Source organism: Phascolarctos cinereus, unplaced genomic scaffold (genome assembly GCF_003287225.1).
Source record: "Phascolarctos cinereus isolate Bilbo 61053 unplaced genomic scaffold, phaCin_HiC Scaffold_5;HRSCAF=322, whole genome shotgun sequence".
Lineage (NCBI taxonomy): Eukaryota > Metazoa > Chordata > Mammalia > Diprotodontia > Phascolarctidae > Phascolarctos > Phascolarctos cinereus.
Genome location: NW_027555958.1, coordinates 55,357,206 through 55,369,819, shown reverse-complemented (window position 1 = coordinate 55,369,819; position 12,614 = coordinate 55,357,206). Strand labels below are relative to the sequence as shown.

At 37.7% G+C, this 12,614-nt stretch overlaps 1 protein-coding gene across 4 annotated transcripts in view; it reads right to left on the bottom strand.

Annotated features, from left to right (window-relative positions):
• Nucleotides 1-1,120: 1,120 nt before the first annotated feature.
• Nucleotides 1,121-12,614, bottom strand: part of ST7L (suppression of tumorigenicity 7 like) — a 59,187-nt gene continuing 47,693 nt past the window's right edge. For 2 of the 4 annotated variants that reach the window (XM_021001845.2, XM_021001859.2), the window contains exons 13-15: nt 11,752-11,844; nt 5,943-6,082; nt 1,121-4,320 (exon numbers count right to left, since the gene is read on the bottom strand). In XM_021001845.2, the coding sequence (XP_020857504.1) occupies nt 4,252-4,320; nt 5,943-6,082; nt 11,752-11,844 (302 nt within the window). In that variant the 3' untranslated portion in view covers nt 1,121-4,251. Of the gene's footprint in view, nt 4,469-5,942; nt 6,083-11,751; nt 11,845-12,614 lie in introns of all 4 variants that reach the window. The other 2 variants (XM_021001851.2, XM_021001855.2) reach the window with 2 other exon arrangements.

Sequence of the window (12,614 nt, the reverse complement as noted above, 5' to 3'; positions counted from 1 at the left end):
TAAAACAAAGAAGTAGGAAGGCTTCCTAACAGGAATTCTGATATAACCAATTTAGACCAACCCTGCTAAGTAAAGGCATCTAAAAATTGTTTTGCAGTCTATTTGCCCTGAGTGCCAGCAATAAATAATAATAACAATAATAATAATAATAATAATAATAATCATAATAGCTGGCAGAAGCACAATTATTTTCCCCACTGAGGGTCAGCAAGGTTAAGTGACTTACCTTGCACCCTACAGCTTGTATCTGAAGCAGGATTTGACCCCATGTCTTCCTAGGATCATAGATTTAGATCATGAAGGGACCTCAGAGACCACTGACTCTATTCTCCCCACATCACCTCATCCTCCAGATTTTACAGCTGAGGAAACTGAGGCTAGAGAGGTTAAGTGATCTTCCCAAGTTACCAAAGAGAATAAAAACAGTGCTAACAGTGTGTTGATGATTGGGAAGAAAAAGGTCACAGAGGCAGCGAACATCTGAGGCGAGATCCGAAGTCAGGTCTCAAAGTCCAATCCTCCATCCACCGCATTACACTGCCCCTCATTAAATAATAAATATTATTAGTCAATGGCAGTCAGGAAGTTCCAAAATCAGAACATTCTCTTAGAGGGGGAAAAGATAATTTTAATATGCCAATTTTTATGGGCAAATACTTAATGGATAATATATAACAGAAAAAACAGATAATACATACAAGAAAAGGGTGCTTTCCATGAACTGACCTATGGGGATGGGACTCTGCTCTTTGTTTCTATGTCCACTGGGCGATACATATTGCACTGATTTTCTCATCTTTTTCTGAGAAGTGCCTAGTCCTGAGGAATTTTGGGGGAGAAAGGAGAATCAGCAGTAATTTCATGAATTCTTCAATCTAGTATCTTTTTTGAATAAGAATACAGAGGAGACACCCATACTCATACCCCTATGGAGAATAGGAACTTAGTATCTTTTCCCCCTTGTCTATGAACACTGAAAAATCCAATATATTTTGTTCCAATTCTCTAGTTACCAAAGAGAATTAAAAGAGTGTTGAGAATTTGCTGATGATAAGAAAGTGTACAAAAAAAAAATGAAGACAGGCATCAGAGAAGGAAGGAAAACTCATACAGATGAAAATTCAGACTTGCCTTCTAGGAGGCTCATTTTATTCATTAGAATCTCATCGAAATACTTCTGGTACAGTGTAACCTCAACAGGTAGTTACAGAACAATGCTTTCAGGAGTACAATCTAAGTTGAAAATTTTGGGGGAAGAAAAATACACACCATTTTTGCCATAAGAGTTTGCATGCAATGTAGAAATTCATTTCCAAAATAATCAATTTTCATACAAAGTCATCTGTTGTCAATTTGAGGACTGATTGTGACACTATACACTTGCAAAAGAAGTACATATTAGTCATAGCTACTCAGCCTTTCTGAAATAGGATGATACTATTTTAAAAGAATCTCTACCTATTTAGGAATTATCCAGATAACTTCTTAAAGTTGCACTCTGTCAAAATGGCACTATATAAAATGAGGCTAAATGCTGGGTATAACAATGGTTTATTAAGCATACTCAATAACTATATTTACCATTTCTTCTTCCACTGTTATCTTTTCAGTAATGTCAGAATCAAAAATTAATTTTACTCTGGAGAAAACTCTATGGCCAAAATGACCTTCCTAAATGTTTAGTGACCACTCAGGGAGGGCAACACTTGGCACTCATATCTTTATTCAAAACCAAATGCAATTTTGGAAGAAAAAAGTTAATTATTTTTGGGAAGGAGTTGAAGGAGCCCAAGAGAAAAATTTTACATAGAGGTCCTTTGTTAGTGTAACATTTGACCTATCTCTTTGGAAATCATACAACTTGGCTAATGCAGCCCTTAAAGAATTAATCAAGTAGATTGTTAGGCCCTGGTTACACTAGAGCTAGCCAATTATAAGTTGCTCAGAAATTCATCACTGGCATGTCCAACTACATTTTCCCACATAAAGATTAGAAAAACTATGTGGAAACGGGGCCCACTCCCTGATCAGCATAACTATAATACGCAGCAAGTGGAACAAAACATTTAGTGAAGTGCGGCTTTGGAGAAAATAATTGTCAGCATTTTATTTGGAGGGTCAGGGATCTTTCTGATTCTCCACTTCACGTTACAACATTATAGCATCTCCTTCCACAGTTTCATAGACTTCCCTATTTTGTTAAACCCAAACTATAGCATTTTTATGTTCATAAACATGTAAGAACCCTAGATCTATTACTGTATTATTACTTGGCTGATGAAAGCAGCACATGACACCACAAGTGGCTTCTTTTTGAAGTACTAATGCTCAGGAGAAGGCCCAATCAAATGCTACTGAACAAGAAGGAAGCCTGCTTTACAAAAAGGAAAAATGAAACCAAAGAGAGTAGGGCTAGCTTTTTAAGGAGCGTGCAGAAATATTCCTGAAGAAAAGTTCTTCTCAGATAACAAGAATTGTATTACAGTTCAACTAGTCTGTTTACTACCCTTACTCTGAATTTTGATATTTAACACAGCATGTAAAAAAGCAAACTACTGGTTTAAGGCAAGCCTTCCTTTTTCAGGCATTTTAGCACAGGAGAATATCAAGTGTGGTATCGGCACATTCCGCTTCTCATCTTCTTTCTCTTTCTTTATCTGATGCTAGATGAAGTTTTCAGATCTTCCAGGAAAAAAATCAGTTTTGTAAAAGTGAAGTCAAGTTCTATAAAGCATAATATCACTGAAACGAGAACGTAACACCAATCCTTTTAGTTCATTTTGGGAGTAGTGAATTCCATGTCATTGGAGGTCTTTAAGTAGAAGCTAATCATCTGGATAATCCATGTTATATGGGAATTTTATGATTTGGACAGAGGTTAGACTAGATGACCTCTAAAATCTCTTCCAACTCTAAGGTTTTACAACTCATAAGTATGAAAGATATAAAAATTTCCTAAAGATAGTTTAGAAAGAACAAATTTTTGTAACAATTTTATAAATCTTAAAGTGAAAGGGGGAAAATGAGAGATAATGCTAACTATGAAATAAACTAAGAAAGTTTTTTGAAAGGTTTTCCTTGACTAAATGAGCACACTTCAGAGAATCGTCTCCATTTGCTATTGTGTTGACCCCTCTAACAAATATCTTAATGACTGAATGAATGCCTGACAATAGGCAGTTGCTAAATTAGGAACGGGTTGTGTTCCAGGAGTCCATTTATAATTGGGTTGTATGGAATTTAACGGATTTTCTTATAGGAAAGTGCTATAAATAGTGGTTAAGTTTCCAGACCACCCCACAAAAGACTATTTAAGCAGTAAAATACCTGCAATGTTTCAACAATACCAACTCGCCATTGCCAGCAATTTCTAAGAAAAAATGCAATAGATCTTTCCTTTCTTCATATATGCATAAAAGACCAAGTTTTACACTTGTATAAGAAATATTAGGTTACTATTTCTGACACCTCTCTCTTCCCCCACCAAAAAGTCAACTGGCCCCACCAAAATCAATGGGCAGGTGAACGGGTGGAGTAGAGAAGTGCCAGATAAAGACAGTGGCCAACTTCCCAGTATGTATGGGTAAATTTATAAATTGAGAACTCTTTGTATCTTAGTCAGCACCCCATCTATAACAGTTAGATAGTTCCCTCTAAGTGATAATATCTCAGTATTAGTCTGAAGCTATTTTCTGTCTTCTCACAACTTCAGGAATTTTAAGACCATATGTAAAAATCTTTGAGATGAAACATGACCTGTAAGAGTTCACTTTGTCAGGATACCATTTTTAAAATTACATACAAAAATCTTCATATCAATTCAACAAAGTTACAAATATATAAATATTTTAAATCAAAAGTTAATAGTAAAAAGCCTATTCTACAAAAAAAACCAGAGGCTTCAATAGTGCAAAAAAATTTCTGCAGCATAGATTACTTGCTTTGATTACATTTTAATCTATGAAAGGAGGTTGCACTTCAAAATTTGTTACTATTTATTCATAAAGGAATAATCCATAAAGGAATACTATCAGAAATATATTTATTCCATGTGGTTCTTATGGGATCTTCTAGCCATCAGCGATCTCTCAGATTATGGCAAGCACTACATGCTATCAATGACAGATGGTGGAAACAGTATACTCTACCCCATCTCTTGGCCACTACTCTCAAGGGAATATAGTCATTCCAATGCCTACAAGTCTATTCCATATTTCTCCTCTTCCCTTCCTGACCCTACTACCCTGCCATTCACCTAGGAACATTTTCTCTCACTGTTCCTCCATGATTCCACATGCACAGCTGCAATCTTTCTTCACACTGTAAAACAGATAGGATTCTCTTTGAAGTCCATTTCTCTCCATGACAGATAATGCAAGTAAGTTTGTTTCAGAGTTCTGTAGAATACTCTCTCTCCTTCCTCAGCATCATTGCAGGAGACAGAGTTATATTGTGATCAACAAGCTCCCTTGTTACACCAAAAGGAAACCAAAAAGATGCATAAGAAAACAGCATTGGAAGACTTGGAAATGGAAAGGGACTGTTCTTTTGAGTTTTCTCTTAGCACATGGTAATATATAAGGTCATTCAAAGATGTTATTTTTATACTTGGCAAAGTCCAAGAATTGTACCCCTCTGTACTTGAACTCACAGCTCACAAATATCCAACCCAAATATCTATTCTCCCTCAACAACAGTGGAGAGTCATTCTTCTTGAGGCTTGACCAAGGACCAAGTGCAAACTGGCTACGTGCCAGTGGCAACTTAGCACATCGTGAAGCTGACCTTCAGGGAAAAAGGGGCACCAGCAATCTTACCACTGATGCTAGAGGAAAGCCAGCCAATCTTTTAAGGCACAGAATAGGCTGTCACTTAAATAGGTTTTAAAACATGGCAGGGGGGAGGGGAGAGAGCAAAAGAATGAGAAAAAATAGCTGGAGGAAAAACAGAGATAGAAACTTTATGTAGAATGAGGGATTTTTTGACCCTCCCCATCACCACCCTCCTTACCACACCCCCCCCAAAAAAACTTTTCACTTCTAGCATCATCACAGATAGAACTTCTAACTTACAACTCAATATCTTTATTTGAACCTAAACATTAGAAGGTAATGTCTTAAAATGAGAGGAAAACATCCTTTTCTTATCATCTTTTAATATCTCCAGGGTGAAGATGGAAAGATGCATAAGAAAACAGCATTGGAAGACTTGGAAATGGAAAGGGACTGTTCTTTTGAGTTTTCTCTTAGCACATGGTAATATATAAGGTCATTCAAAGATGTTATTTTTATACTTCGCAAAGTCCAAGAATTGTACCCCTTTGTACTTGAACTCACAGCTCACAAGCACTGCTTGGTCTAGAACTAAGTGGTGACATGTACTTGAGTTCCTAAAGTCAGGACAGCAAATCAGATTGCCAGAGGCAAATTTCAGGTCAAATCACATTCTGTATCCAGGGCAACTGATCTAATCACCTTGCTTGCACCACCCTAACTGTACTACTAAATTTAACCTAAGTTCAGTGGATCTTAGAGCTAATGATTTAGATTAAATGGAAAACCAGAAGCCTTGTTCATAAAATATGGAATTTTTTTAAAATGCCAAACAAAACATACAATAATGGTAAGCAAGCCAAGAAAAGCTGGATTGTTCTTAAGTTAGTAATGAGTGCTGTATTACTATGAAGAGTGATCTACAGAGACCAACTTTATAATGTTCAGCACTGTACTCTTTCAAGTTTTTTGTTCAAGTTACAGAATCATAGGTCAAATCACCCAAGACCCAAATTTGAAGGCTCCATGGCAGCAACTGTACAAGACATGACTCATAATTTACTCTAAATGCACATTTTCCACATCTCAACTGGTTTGCACAGACAAATCAGAAACAGTTTCCTGTGTGTCTCACAAATATTCTAAGCAAGTCCTTGAGACCATACTTACAGCTTTAGAAAAAACACCCATGAGTTCAGGAAACTGATGGGTGAGAAGGGCAAGCATTGCTGTAGAAGAACACAGGCCTGCTGTGAAGTGAATGAAAAAAGGAAGCTCCTTCTTTGGGTAAACAGAAACATGATGAAATGCTGCAAGGAAAAAAAAGTCAGAATAATTACATATTTTCCTAAACAGCATCTAACCTCATCTAAAACAACAGTAACTTCTAGTAAAATTTATTTTTAAAGGTGGAAAAATTAAGAAGAAACAACAAAAAAAAAATCAGTTAAGTCCCAGGCCACATGAGGTGTGTATGTTACTGATGGTTACTTATTTTAAATGATGCAAGAATGTGTGAGTGCCAGTACTGAAGCAACTGCCCATGCTAGGATTTCATGGGCTACAAAGCTGAAGGCCCAGAGTTGGCCGTCAACCCAGAGATTCCTGAAGCAACATCCAGTGTTCTGTGAAAGATATCCAATTCAATGCAGTCTTAAGGAGGTCAGCGATAAATTATACTTTCTTTAAACATATTCACAAGATCTTCTATACCTAATTTACTGTTTTCAGTAGCTATAATATTTTTGTGTCTCCTTTGCTAAATTTACCATTGCATTACAAAAGCTAAAAATCTATTATAGACAGAGTAAATCCTCAGGGATCTAGGTTATGTTTACATCAGGAAAATACCGGCAATGCATTGGAAATAAGAACCATTCTATATTCTAGCACCTATGCTTCTAACATAGCAACCCATCTGTGAGTTGCCTCCACCAGGCAGACAGAGTATCTGGTATCACTGTTCTCCCCTCAGCCATGTACGGCCATCCCTTATTTTCTATCACCAGTGCTACCACTCTCATTTAGTCCCTCTTTACCTCTCACCTGAACTCCCAAAATAGCCTCCCTACCTCTGCCTCAAGTATCTTCTCCTCTCAAATCTATCCTGCATGCAAATAATAGACAAAGTTTCTTAAAGAATGCCTCTGATCAGACTCTCCTAGTCTAACTCACATAGGAAAAGAAAGAACATCTATCCTTTAGAAGGGAGGGAACGTATAGTTTGATGTGTGCCAATGGTTCTCACTCCAACCCCACAAAGTCTCTTACACAAAGGTAGTAACGGGGGGACAGACGCCAAAACCTTGTCATAGCTATTGCATAGCTATGGCTATGTGATTTTCCAAAATGTGAAATGTTCATGTTGTGTGAAGGTCCTAATTATTTCTTTTTGGATGACTTTCTAAAGAGAATCACTTGTCAGTCAATGTTCAGTTAATACCTCAAGATAATAGATGACTAAGGGAGAAGCACTCCCTTGGAGCCAAATTTCAGATTTCATCACTAGTTTGCATGGAAAAATTTATCAGGGGGTATTATAGAAGACTACTAAATATGTGAACGAACAAAGGAAATAGTTCCAGTCTGACCTTCATTCTGAAGCTCACAAGTAAATCCCAGCATGCAATAAGTCAAATCAAGGGTGAAGAAGGATTAAAAACAAAACTTATTAAACACTTGTAGGCATTAGGACTTCATGTTATTAGAAAAAAAACAAACCTGTCTGTTCTACAAGTCATCTGACACACTGAGACACAATATAGACAAAAAAAAAAATCAGGGCATGCAACCCCACCCCCAATTTGTAAATCAGCAGGCAGCATCCATATCCGTGGAGCTAACATTAACTCAGCCTTGCCAACAGGCATGCTGCCAAAATTGTGGCCTTACAGAGCAGAGAATTCTGGTTTTAGTTATATTATTATCCAGGCCTGGCCTTATGCTTAAGAAGAGAAAACAGCCATTTATGTAGCACAATTTCAGAGGTAATGAAGAAGACTTCCCCACTTCTTCCTCCAATAGTGTCACTCACTATTGTGAAATTCTCACTGAAATTCTGCAATTAGAAATTCATTCCCTTAGCTTAAAAATTCTGGTCCCAACCATTAAAATGCAAATTCCTCTGGGAATGGTAGCAACTTAAATCTCATCAATCATTTCACTCACATGTTCAACATAAAATTTATTGAGCACTATGGATGGATAAAAAAGAAGTCTTTATCTAGTAGGGAAGCTAAGATATGCATACGAATAAGTATGACAAATGGCAGTGCCCAGTAAATCTTATGGAAGAGGTGCAAAATGATACAGGGGCTCAGAAGAAGCAGGGATTACATCTGAGGTACTGAGGGAGGGCCCCTGAAGGAGCTGGCATTTAAGGTATTTCTTTCAAGATGTGAAATAGACAAAAGTAAGGGAGGCCATCCTAGGCAGAAGGAACAGTTCCAGTCAAAAGGCAAAGGTAGAAGAATAGTCTAGATTAGTATGGAGTGTCAAATAGGAGAGTGGGGGGAGGAAGCCAGAATGGGAAAGCTAATTGGGTCAGATTGTGGAAGATCTGGAATGCTAGGCTAGGGAATTTAGATTTTATATTCTAGGTAATATGAAGCCACTGAAAGATGTGGAGTTGGGAAGTAATATGATCAGAAATGAGCTTTAAGAAGCTTCATCTGCAAATGCATGCAGGATAGATTGGAGAAGATACTGGAGGCAGAAAGGAAAGGGCAAGGGAATAGGTATTTATATAGAAGCTACTATGTGCTAGGCACTGTGCTTAGCACTTTACAAATATTATCTTATTTGATCCCAAAACAACTCTGTAAGGTAGGAGCTATTATTATCCTTATTTTACAGATGAGTAAACTGAGGCACCCAGAGGTTAAGTGATTTGGCCAGGGTCACACAGCTATTAAGTGTCTGATGCTAGATCTGAACTCAGGTCTTCCTGATTCCAATTTCACTCTATCTACTATCTACTATGTCTCTAGCTATAGTAGAAGACTATCTTAGGAGTTCAGATGAGAGGAAATGAAGGCATAAACAGGGTGGTGGTAGTAGAAACAGAAAGGATGTGATGTGTTTGAAAAACATTACTTTTTTTAAAAAATAAGTTTTTATTAACATTTCCTGCTTTTTAATATTACCTAAGCATCACAGGGTACCTTTCTCCTTTCCCCTCCCAGGGAGCCATTCCATATGACTAACAGTATTTTTTGGACAGGAAAAAAAGAGAGTCAGCACTACTGATGGACACATTGAAAAAGTCCAAAAATGCAATGTGTAAGATCTGTTGACTTCCCCCCTCCACGAAAGGGGAGGGTGGGGTGTCTTTTCATATCTCTTCATTTGAGTGCTGTTTGAGCTTTATAATTTTCTTACATTTGTTTTTGACTATTTTGTGTACAGTCATTCTTATCATTTATATTGTTGTTCCTTGGCTCTGCTGACTTCACTCTGCATCAGTTCGTGTACATCTTTCTCTGCTTCTCTGTATTCATCATCAAAATAATTTCTTATAATACAGTAATATTCCATTACATTCATGTACAACAATTTTGTTTAGCCATTCCCCAGCTGACCAGCATCTCCTTTGTTTCCAACTCTTAATTACCACAAAAAGTGCTTCTATTAACTATTGAATAGTATATGGGGACTTTTTTCTTTTCAATAGCTTTCTTAGGATAGAAGCCCAGTGATGGATTCTCTGGGCCAAAGGGTATGGACATTTTAGTCCCTTTATTTGCATAATTCCAAATTGCTTTCCAAAATGATTGTACCATTTCATAGTTCCACCAACAATGTATTAGCATGCCTATCTTTCCACAAGCCCTCCAACAATTTTTGTCATTCTTGCCAATTTGCAGTATGTGAGTTGAAACCTCAGATTTGCATTTCTCTTATTATTAGTGATTTGCAGGGCTCTTTCATGCAGTTGTGAATAGTCCGCAGTTTGTTTTTGTTTATTTTTGTTTTGGGGTTTGTTTTGTACAGCAAATGAGGTTAAGTAACTTGCCCAGGGTCACACAGCTAGTAAGTGTCCAGTGTCTGAGGCCAGATTTGAACTCAGGTCCTCCAGATTCCAGGGCCAGTGCTCTATCCACTGCACTACCTAGCTACCCCTTGAATAATATTTTTTCAAAAGAATAATCAACAGGAGTTGACAACTGACTGTATGTGAGATGAGGAAAAAGTCAAAAATGTCTCAGAGGTTTTGAGTTTGGAGAAGGTAGAAATACTCAACAGAGCTGGAAAGATGTCAAGGAAGAGGAGGAAACCTGGAAAATTGACACTGGATTTGGCAATTTTGGGTCACTGATAAGAGGCAACATGGTCTAGTGGATAGAGTGGTATCTGTAAGACCTGGGTTGGACTCTTGCCACACATACTAGCTGAGTGAACTCAGGCCTCAGTTTCCTCATCTTTAAAATGAGGGGGTTGGACTCAACAATCTCTACATTCCCTTCCAGCTCTGCCTTTAACATGAAATAATTTTGAAGTGACCAGTTTTAGTGAAGAGTTGGTGGCAGAAGTCTGATTGTTAGAAGTTAAGTAGTGAGGGGCTGCTGGTGAGACAGCAGAGACAGAAATGTCCACTTCTCTGAGAAATTCAAAGGAGATGTGATAGCAATTCAAAGAAGTAGCAGGGCTTTTTTATTTTGTTTTGTTTTGTTTTTGGCTAGGCAATGGGGCTAAGTGACTTGCCCAGGGTCACACAGCTAGTAAGCGTTATGTGTCTGAGACCAGATTTGAACTCAGGTCCTCCTGACTCCAGGGCCAATGCTCTGTCCATTGAGCCACCTAACTGCCCCTTCTGTTTCGTTTTTAAGGAGAGAGCTTCAGGAAAGATGCTAGAAGAAAGGGAGATATTTAAGATTCAAGAGAGAAGCAGCATAACTGATGGAACAAGGTTCCAAAAGAAGCAGGCAGGGATACAATTAAGAGAACAGATAGGATTCGGCCTAGAAAGGAAGAGGAACAAAGAGATTTTTTTTTTGAAACTGAAAGAAATTGAAAGAAAAATCTTGAGATGGAAAGAAAGAAAATCAAGAATGCTTATATTGGATGTCCTACACTCAATTTTTTTTTAAGGAAAGTGAGAGTTGAGATTTTCTGCTGAGAATGATAAAGGTGGAGTTAAGAGATTGAGGATGGTGGACAAGATTTGAACAACTCCCGTGGGATAATTACCATTGTGAATGAGTTTTATAGTTTTTATCCTTGAGGCAGGTTTTTATTTGTGGGGAGTTTGGGGACCATGAGGACACTGGGAAACTGGGAGACGGCACAAAAAAGGAAAGCTAAAGGCTGTGGAAGTCAATCTTCAACCATTTCATAGCGCATAAAAGAGCTGCTATTGTAGTACAAGTTAGGAAAGATAGCTGGATGGGGCTAATGAAAGGGTACAGATTCTTTAGGGCATGGACCATTACATTTTTGTGAGTGTTTTCCCCCCTGACTTAACCAACAAATGGTGAAAGTAACAATAACTGAAACCATGCTGTTTTGATGAGAAAACAATCACTCTATTACTAGGTTTTACAAAACATTTTCCTGCAAAGAATGTAAATTAAAGTCTACCTATATTTGAGCAGGGACACTATTATTGCCTAGGATCGTAAATAATCCTGTCATTCAAAGATGTATTAATATTGATGTTCTTTTACCTCTCATTCAATGAAACAATGCATTGTTGGTTACTTTTGCAAAACTGCTTTTTTCTTTTCTTCTTTGTTATAAGGAATGGCACTCTGGGGAATGGAAGGAGAGGGATACACTGGGGAAATATAGACGATGAAAAGCTAAAAGACATCAATAATACTTTATTCTAAAAAAAAACCACATTGAGTATAGTTAAGACAGTGAGTAGGTTTATACAGTGCTTTGGGATTCAACTGAAAATGCTTCAAAAATGGAAGGTCAAAATTATGGGGGGAAATGTAATTGCATAAACTTAGAAAAACATGAAAAATTCACTTACTGGGTAATAGTTCTCTGTCGGCTGTCTCCGTGCAGCTGGGATAAGGGTAAAATAGATGGCCTTTCTCTAATGGGTATGGAATCATTCTAAAAGCTAAGGGAAACAAAAGCAAAATATTTGCATTGAACACTGGATAACTTATTCTATAATTCAGTGAAAAGCTATATGGCATTCTCAATATAAATAAAAATGAATGAATAAAGCAGTTATTAAACACTTACTACGTGCAAGGCATCACACTAAGTATTGGAGGTACAGTCAGAAGAGTAAAACAATCCCTGCACCCAAGAAGCTCACATTCCAGTAGGGGAAACAACACATAGAGAAGGTTACAGTTACAAGTCGGATAGAAAGGTCCCAGGGTCTTTAGGGTTTGGCAGCAAAGCACATGTTAATGCCTCTTTTTAAAAATGCCATCCACTGATAAAATCATATCAGTTTTTGATGTTAAATCATTTGTCAGTACCAAGGACTTTGGTGCAAGAAAAGCATTCTTTAGGTCTTCAATAACTGTGGCTACAGACAGCAAGCACCTGCAGTGGTACTTGCCATGCTACATCTGCACAGGGATTGCTTTCTAACACTGTGGCTGAGGGCTCTGGGCTAGAAGCATTGCTTTTTCTAAGGTTCTTGAGTTCAGTCCTGGATTGTCTTCACCAGAATCTGAGGGGAGATAGTGGTTAAGGTAGTGGTGGTAGTTTCGTCTGGTTTGCCTGGTATATGCCACCTCCTGTTTCTCCCTCGGGTGCCTTGAGAAAGTAAGAGCTAGGGTTTTCTGTTGAGAGTAATATGGCTAAGGTAAGGAGCTGGAGAATGGAAAAGATTTGGAACAGCTTCTATGGGAAAATTATCAATGTGAAAAA